The sequence below is a fragment of the Oreochromis niloticus genome, linkage group LG6 (assembly GCF_001858045.2).
Source record: "Oreochromis niloticus isolate F11D_XX linkage group LG6, O_niloticus_UMD_NMBU, whole genome shotgun sequence".
In the NCBI taxonomy this organism is placed as follows: Eukaryota; Metazoa; Chordata; class Actinopteri; order Cichliformes; family Cichlidae; genus Oreochromis; species Oreochromis niloticus.
Genome location: NC_031971.2, coordinates 31350972 through 31360237, shown reverse-complemented (window position 1 = coordinate 31360237; position 9266 = coordinate 31350972). Strand labels below are relative to the sequence as shown.

Below are 9266 nucleotides of genomic sequence, written 5' to 3'. Positions count from 1 at the left end.
AATTGCTATGTTTGATACTTAATCTTCGATATATGCTTGCCATGTTGATCTTTCTGAGATATCACTGATGTCTAAAATGATCAGCTGTTATACACAACGCCCGTTTTGTTCCCAACCCCACTCAACAATCTACAATGTACTAACCAGAGATGGGCAGTAACGCGTTACTGTAATCTGATTACTTTTTTAGAGTAATGAGTAATGTAAGGGATTACTATTTCAAAAAAGTAATTAGATTACTGTTACCTTCCCGTAAGCATGCTGCGTTACCGTGTTACTAAACCGTTGTGATTTTGTTTTTGAGAGTGTGTCATGACAATGACATAAGCGCGTGCGACGTCCGTGGCAGCAACAGCCGTATGTAGATCAACAATACACGTCTTTTGTATTGTCTGTTGTATTGTATTGTTTTACTCCATATTTTGCACTCCGCACAAAATATCGAGTGCGGGAGAGAGTACGACCATGCAGCATTTAAAGCGTGGACATACTTACATTACTTTAAGTTTGATTCCGTAAAAAATGGCAAAAGCATTAGCGTACACTGTACACTCTGTGTGGGAAGAAAACTTTCTACAGCGAAAAATTAAACTTCAAATCCCACTCCTGCTAAACAGGTGAAAATAGCTTGAATAGCAACAGGACCTAGTTCTGCTGAATCTTTGATTTTATTTCTTTTTTGCTGTGTTTTAATTGCATCTATTTGAAAGAGCGAGTGTAAACACAAAACATTATTTTATTTTATATACTGGAATATGCAGAAAATAGGTTTTAATGTTAAACAAATTTCTTCAAGCCAAAGACTGTTGCATATAATTTAATTTTTGCTTAATGCAATGTGCATAAAATTGAAAGATTAAAACTAATAAAACAATTTTTAAAAAGAGCTTTCCATTTGATTCAATTTTATATGATGGATTATGCATAAAAAATAGAACTGTGCTGAAAGGTCTATTGCTCTATTACGTATTCAGGTTGTTTATCATGTTTTTGAAAGTAACTAAGTACTTTTGAAAATAAGTAATGATTAAAGTAATGGGATTACTTTTTTGGAGAATTAATCAGTAATTAGTAACTAATTACCTTTTTCAAGTAACTTGACCAACACTGGTCCTGACCTCATCATAATTAAGATGACATCATGCAGTTGAATGCAGTTTAATACATGGATCTTTTGCCAGACTTAAAATGTTTGACAAACCTTCACAGGCTGATATTTAGTGTTTGCATGTGTTTCCCGATTTGTCCCTTTAAGACAGAATTCATCAGTCCTAATCTCATTAATCTAGGAGTGACTATTGTCACATTCCAGAAAAGTGGCATATCCCAGCTTTATACCATCTCAGGTCTCTTCTCAGTCCAGAGCCACACTGAACCATAGTTATTATGTTTCATGTAGGGGCTCCTGTGGGAATGACATAATGTTTTATCTTCAGCATCCTTATAATATACACTGTAAAATGCACATTGATTAGGCAAAATATGTTTGTCTTTAAAAATATAGTCATCTAAGAAAGCATGGGTGGACACATGGCTGGAAACCCAGATTTACATTGTAATTATTAATGATAAAACCATGGCCATCAATAGTGTTATTTAGTATCAAAACATACATGAAAACACAGCATTGAACCTGCAAGGACTCTGTTTTTATTATACTATAAAAAGGACAGAGAACTATAATATACTAATATACTATACTATATTATCACTGATGCTGTTATTATTTAGGAAAGATAGAAATGATCTGTAAAATGCACTAATATTACACAACAGCAGCTCTGCACTGGCAGCTATAATCAAATCATCCTGCTTATCAAATGTTAACTACCTGCTTGTGTTCTGTGGTTGATTAAAGAATTTTAAATATGTGAAGTGGAGTTAAAGTCAGGAGACTAGGAGTGTACCTGACATGGGTGGATGGTGTGTATGTAGGAGTTTAAATGGTGATACTAAAAGCTCCTCCTGAAAATACTCTTTTGTCAACACCCACTGTGTCAAAAACTGGCATTGCGTCAGATGTCACTGGCACTGGAGACGTACCCAACAGGTCTCTGTTGTTGTCAGTACACAGGCTCTTTGGAGGACAGAGGTAAAAGTAAGGAGTGGAAAAGTGTAGGTGGAGTTCACAAGTTTGTCAGTGAAGAGAATTTGGTTTGACCTTGAACTTCGATTAAGTTGCCATGTTTGACACTGACATGTAAGTCATTAATTCCCTTAAACTCACAGGTATAATTTATATAGATTAATAAATAATCTCTAAAAAATAATAATCTATTTATATTCAGAATTGATTATTTTTACATTTTTATTAAATCACACCACACAGAAGGATTAAAACTTAAGAATATAGCAGAAGGGAAGCACTATAGTCCATACCATGCATTTATTTTTAAACTAGGTCTTTACAAATAGACCTATCACATATAAAATAGACCTATGAATTTAATTTTAATGAAAAATGTATGCCTCACTTGAATGACTATACTCTTCTAAATATTTTCCTCTATTTTGCTCATTTCACAAACAATATTTTGCATTGTTTTCATATTCAAAAACATACATTTTGATCTAAACTTATACTTGCTTGTTTACTTCAGTAACAATTTTATTGACTAAAAACCCATTGCAAATGTCAGTTGTAGAGTCAAGAAATTTTGTGCTTCAGTTGATAATTGCCTTTTTATTTATTTTATATTAACATTTAAATTTGTTTCTAGATCATCATTACATCTAACAAGCAGGAAGTTAGTTATTTCAGTAAATGCTTTTAATATAAACAGATAAATCAAGACATATGACATTGATTGTTGATTGTTGTAGGTAAAAACAATTTAAAAAGTATTTAATTATTTATGTTAATTTTTCATGAAAATATGGTTCCAGTGTTTGTAAAAGACTGGAGCAATCCAGCAAACATTGACTAATGGTCACTGGTCAGTATTGACATTTTAATCTTGTCATCAGTTTTATATTAATATTTAAAATATCAGAAATTTAAATGAAAACATTCAATATGTCATCTAAATGAAAATCAAAGAATAACTTTAAACGTTAAAACATCTAAATTTGATTTTACTTGTGGGTATGTTATTTTAAAAAACCCACACGCCTTCATTTAAGGCTTATTTTCCTTCACTTTAACGCAGAGGTATTTGATACAGAGACAACACCACTGTCATCAAAATAAACATAAAAGAAAAATCCTGATAACTCACTCATATTTTCACAGTAAATTTATACAAAGTGATTTCTTAATCATCCGGTAAAAGTAAAGGAAGTTCTTTTGTTGCTCTTCTATATAGCTACACATTCAGTATCTTCAGTATATTTACAGTTAAAACATGCAAACATGCAAACATGCATACAGGATGAGCACAGGGTTACAGAGGATTTCTGTTTGCACAGAGATGCCCTGCTGCTGTTGCTTCAGTAGAACATACACTGCAGTTCTCCTTCACATGCGCCTGTGGACGTGAATAATGCCGTTACAGGAGGGGCAGGAATGCTCCACATCCTTGCAATCATTGACGCAGAAAGGGATAAAACAGAAAGGCCAGCACCTGTTGTGAACAAGAATAGCATCAAAACAATTATCATATGCCTATCAACTCATTCATTCTACAGACTGAATATTAATTATAATTTGGGGAATGAAGAGAGTAGAGTGAAATGCTCAGTGCCTCACAAACTCAATGCAACATGCAATCTGAGCATGTTAGAGCATAAATAAGGGATGTTTAGAATCACCCATTTCAGTTCTAACAATACACTTCATCAAAAAAAAAAAAGAGTTTTGAGTCTAATCTTAAAAGCAAAGAGTGTGTCGGTCTTCCAAATTGACTCTGGGACTGGTTTCGTAGAAACAGCCTGATAGCTGCCAATTCAGTCTTTAAAAACTCTAATGTACTATGTGTTCTCCAAGACAAGATGGAGCCTGATTATTCAAAAATTTGTATATGAGGAGAAGGATTTGAATTTCAGTTTAACAGGGATTCATCAAAGAGAAGATAATATGAGAGAAATATGCTCTCTCTTTCTGGTCCCTGTCTCGCAGCAGCATTCTGGATTAACTGTAGATTATATGGGATATGTCACAACACGATCCAGTTTGAGTTTGAGGTTTTGGTGTTGTTGACTTATGGTTTTATCGTATGGATTTAAGAGATGATTTAAGTTCATTCTCTGCATTATTTTGTTCTGAGTTCCTAGTGCTTTAGAGTTTTGTTTTCCATAGTTTTGGTTATTGGTTTCTGGCTTATAATACTTCCCTTTAATGTCCTAGTCTTGTCTTTGTGCTCTTTCCTGTGTTTATGCTGTCTATTTTGTCTCTATGTTTTGCCTTTTGTCTGTCGAATTAATGAGTCTTAGTCCAGGTCAGTGTTAGTTAATTCCTGTTTCATTTGGCAACATCTTCTCCCATGTTTTAATGTGTCTATTTATTTGTGAGTGGTTTCAGCTCCTCCCACGTTTTGCCTGTTCCCTTGTTATCCTCTGTTTATATACTGTGTGTATATATAGTTTTCCCCTTGCCCTTTGTTGTGTTCTCCCTTACATTTTGTTTTACTTTAAGATTAGTTGGTTTCCTAGTGTTTATGACCTGGATTACTTTAAGTTCTGTTTAAGTCTTTCTGAGCCTTATATTTGGGTCTAACTCATGTCTGCTAGCCTGCCTTGACACGTTCATCGACATTAATGTCAACATCACCTGCTATAATTATTCTTTAAGTACTCTGAGTATTAAATCAGATATGAAAATCTGAGAATTCTGATAGAAACTCAGAATACGGTCCAGGTTGGTGATAGAAAACTACAAATCAAACTGTTTAAATGTGTTTTCCAGTTAGGGTTTACCAGGCAAAGAGTAAGGCTTTCAAATGATTTAAAATTCTGTCTCAGTCTTTGATTGACTAATGAGGTACAGTAAAAGACTGTGGCCATTCCTCCTCCTCAACTTGTGCTTTGAGGATTCTGACAGTTACGACTCGAGGGTGTTGATTAATTTAAACTACCATTAAACTACTATAAATTAATATTTTTATCAGTTATAAGATAATTTACTAACAGGGATGTAGAAGAGACAGGCCTGAAGTTTAGTAGTGTATATAAATGTTTCGGTTTTTGGTATGGTTGAAAGAGTTATATTTTCATTCTTTGTGAATTTCTTTAATTAAAACCTTTTTTCTGGTATTTTGTTTTTTTTTTTAAGATGGCCTGGGAGGAGACTAAAAGTATAATATAGGATCACTTTGCTTTAAAAATATATAGTAAGCCACTTGTATTTATATAGTACATTTAAAAAGCACATGAATTAACTAATTTAAGTAATTTAGGTTGAATTACCTTTAAAAATGTAATACATCTGAATGAATAGCAGGTGCAGTTGAGTGTAACTGTCTTGCTCATTGCTGAAATGTTTGGTAATCTACAGAATTTCTGTCCTACCTTCATCAGGCCATCAGGTAAAATGATGACTTGATGAAACAGGTCACACACAAATACCAAAAAATAGTGATATTTACTGAGAAAATCCCCGCTAAGAAAATAATCTTTTATGATATTTTGCAGTGTGTTTGAATTTATTCATGTGTACTTGAGTATATTGGAGTTTTGACTCACATGAAGACTGCTAATAGGCCACAAACCATCCAGGTGTATGGTCCGATTTTGTACTCAATTTTAGTCACAACATTGGTGTGGCAGTAAGGGCACGCCATCTGTCCAGGAATGCATTTTGGCAGATTCTGCACCACCACCACTTGGTTAACTGTGAAAAACAACAAAACACAACCTCAGATGACTGTAATATTTATACCTCTGTACTAAAACTCCACTAAAACTGGAATTTTGTGACACCAAATTCCGATTTAACTGGAGATAGAGACTCACCGGGCTGTATGATGTGATGTTGTTGAACTGGACATAAAGAAGCAGATATTGAACTTGAAAAATTAGAACAAAAGCTGAACAAAAGCTTCAACCACATAGACTAAAATGGAATTAATGAATTATAAATTAAGAGCACTATATTAAAGTATTTAATATATTTAAGTAAAATGACTAGTAACCTCTAATTTCTCACCTGTCTGAATAACAGGCTGCACAACAGGCTGGATAACAGGCTGGACAATGGGCTGGACAACAGGCTGGATAACAGGCTGGACAATGGGCTGGACAACAGGCTGGACAATGGGCTGGACAATGGGCTGGACAACAGGCTGGACACTTTGCTGGTAACCTTGTTGGGAGACTCCTGCATTGTAGTCCAGAGGGGGGCCAGGGTAAGGTGGGGCTGGGATTTGGATTCCCTTTTCCATGGTGTCTGTTTATAGAAACAGAAATAAAGAAAATAGAAATTACAGTAAAGCTCTGAAATCCAAAAATGTCTCAGTCATGTTTTTCTTCTCTCTCTGAATTTAGCAAAGTAAAAAAAGTTAAACCACCAAGCAGGACAAGAGGAATGGGCTTAAGTCGAGACTGAAACCTGGAATCCCTTCGCTCAAATGTTTGAAAACTTGCTTATCAGGTTGAAGCAATGAATCACATCACACTCTTTCCACATATGCAAGTGAACAGGTTTGTTTGCATTGTAAGTTTTTTACAGGAAATCGTACAAACTGCTCTCGCATGACTAAAGGCCTGTTTCTCAGATTTGAAACACATGTCCCAGTTTTGTCAGAGATAAACTGTGATAATAGTGTAATAATGTAAGTTTTATCATGTTCTAGGAGAATATGTGTTGCGTTGAATTTATTTGCATGAGCAATTTTGGCTGAGTAGATTATGGTAGCCTATACTAAGTGATCCATAATAACTATAGTAGGAAACGTCATGTGATGTGTAACCTTTATTTAACTTCTGAGCAAGAAACCATAGAAGCAAAATGCATCGCATTATGGCATACGTGCCATCATGCATCCCAGTAAACAGCACACAAGTCAGAATGCTGTCTTGATGATGATCATGAAATAATTTTTATGCTGAATTTCAATTACAACTAAAAAGGAAAAGCTTTTAACTTCCTCAATTATTAATTACTTTTTTATAAGTGTATATTTAAGTTTACAACGTGCATCAAAACACTAAATGCCTTGGAGTTTTATTTATAGGTACTATATGTTTGGTTTAATATGTCATGGTGCTGACTTCATTTGCATGTGTTTTCTAAAACACGGTGTTCAAAATGCAAATCTTGTTCGACCTGTCCGCGAGTTCTATCAATGTGAGTGTTCTTTTCGAACTATGTTGCATTCACATAGAGTCAGACTGAAGCCATTGTGTCAGATAGATTATAATAATGTTCAGTGAGCCTAGTAAAAAATTACACTTATCAGTTTCACATGTAATGAGCCAATGTCTCTTTAAAAGTGGTACAAATCCAATGTCAGGTGTAGTTTACTGGAGTTTTTACAAAAATACGATCATAAAAGCATTTCACTTTTCCTAATTTACTTACTTTTTATTGAGTAATTGATATTTTCCATTTAATTAATTTATTTGCTTTTTGAATATCTGCTGCAAAGGTTCTGCCTTAATAATTTGACTCGCTCATTACCTGGTAGATGACTCTTTTTGAATCCAGAAAGACAAAGTAAACAACTTTCAATGGACTGTGGATCGATTTTTTTTCATAGTCTACTGAAAATCCCCAATTGACCTAACCCCACACATATCTTTGGACTGTGGGAAATAGCTGAAGTACCCAGAAACAACCGATGCAAACACAAAGAGAACATGCAAACTCCACACAGGAAACACCACAAAGACCTCAGTGGTAACTACTGCATCACCGTGCCGCCTGCCTTTTGATTTTATTTAAAGAAACAAACAAAAAAAAAACCTCACCTTTTGTTGAGTTTCATAAACCCGGCTTAAAGGTATACCACTAACTAAAATTAAAAAAAGAGTGATTTATAACTAACCTGAATGAAATGTTATACCTTGCTTCATAAAATAGGGAAGAAAAAATGGTTTGTTAGGGACATTTTACCAACAAAAATTTCTGCTTATAGCTTTAATGTTACAGCTTTTTAATTTTTTCTTACTCTTACTTACTTTTCTTACTTTTTCCCCCTCCACTTGTATAATTGAATGTTTTTCTTAACCTGAGAAGAGATCAAATGCCTCTTACCTTGATAAGTAGGTCAGAAGTATGTGGGTGGCAGTGTGGTCCTGCTTCTTTCTCAGTGTGACAGTAACTGTATTAAATACACAAATGCAACTGCATTGTGTCAAAAAGAAGGTGGAGCTGCAACACTATGAATAGGCAGGTGATTAGGTAGGTGTGTCAGTATTTTTGTAAAATTTCCAAATGTCATTGTCTTGGTTTAGTGGGCGCATACACATACTTAGATGTACTTCAACACTGTAATCATAGAATCCTGAGAAATGAAGGCAAAAGGAATTCTTTAACCCTTGTATGGTGTTCGGGTCTGTGAGACCCATGCCATTTAGAGGCCGTTGCCCCTTTAGGCAGTATATACCATCAAAACCTGCAAAATATGGTATAAGGATATGTACACTTGATTAGAACTGATTTTATTTTTTTTTTATAACATTTTATTGACAAAAAACGAGAAGCACATTAATTCATAAATGTGATTGAACAAAGGTAAAAGGAAAAAATTAACCATGTTTGCTGTTCACATGGCTCGTAATTGGGATAAAGTAAACATCTGTTGAGTAATTTAACATAAAATTGTTTGATAGTGTTAATTGGAAAGCCAAAACTCTAGCGGGTCCACCAGACCCATGAACACTGGCTGAGTAACAAAAATACGAACACCATACAAGGGTTAAGTTTGCGAAAACTTTCATCTGTCAGTCATGGAGAGAGGTGAAACTTTTAAAGGTACCATTTATTAATCATGAGCGCATCACATGAGCAAAGGGGTGTGGGTCATTATCATCAGTGGAAGATAAGGATGAAACCACTGTGAGACTGCCCCATTCTATTATGTGACCTATTGAGGTCATCTAATGCAAGGTGTGAGTGGAGGTTCAAGCACCTGGGATGGTATGTCAGGACTGCATTAGAGGTGGTTGATAGCTGATGTTATAAGTCACTACCTCTGTTCAACAACGGTCATTCACAGTGGACATTATTGGACTCGTCTTTCAAACCATCTGCCTTCTCGGTCCAAAATGTGAACATTGGCATCCTCAAAAGAGTGTCTTGTCCTGTGTCTCAGTCTTATCCTGTTGATGTGGCTCTTCTGTGTTTTGCCATGTGTTTGTGGATCTAACTGCATCCCATTTTTTTAATA

At 34.8% G+C, this 9266-nt stretch overlaps 1 protein-coding gene across 1 annotated transcript; it reads right to left on the bottom strand.

Moving 5' to 3' along the window:
• Positions 1-2675: 2675 nt before the first annotated feature.
• On the bottom strand, positions 2676-8255 carry LOC109202474 (lipopolysaccharide-induced tumor necrosis factor-alpha factor homolog). The gene is made up of 5 exons (XM_019360046.2): positions 8132-8255; positions 6083-6322; positions 5890-5916; positions 5620-5767; positions 2676-3563 (listed from the first exon to the last, which is right to left on the bottom strand). The coding sequence occupies exons 2-5, from the start codon at positions 6315-6317 to the stop codon at positions 3458-3460; spliced, it is 516 nt and encodes a 171-aa protein (XP_019215591.1). The 5' UTR covers positions 6318-6322; positions 8132-8255; the 3' UTR covers positions 2676-3457.
• Between the last annotated feature and the right edge of the window lie 1011 nt (positions 8256-9266).

Bases quoted from the DNA above. Each gene is read 5' to 3' on its own strand.
- LOC109202474 (XM_019360046.2), bottom strand. From the start codon at position 6,317: ATGGAAAAGGGAATCCAAATCCCAGCCCCACCTTACCCTGGCCCCCCT. The intron at 5,917-6,082 runs GTGAGAAATTAG...CTTTATGTCCAG, and splicing joins GCAGCCTGTTATTCAGACAG to TTCAACAACATCACATCATA. The intron at 5,768-5,889 runs GTGAGTCTCTAT...TGTTTTTCACAG, and splicing joins ACATCACATCATACAGCCCG to TTAACCAAGTGGTGGTGGTG.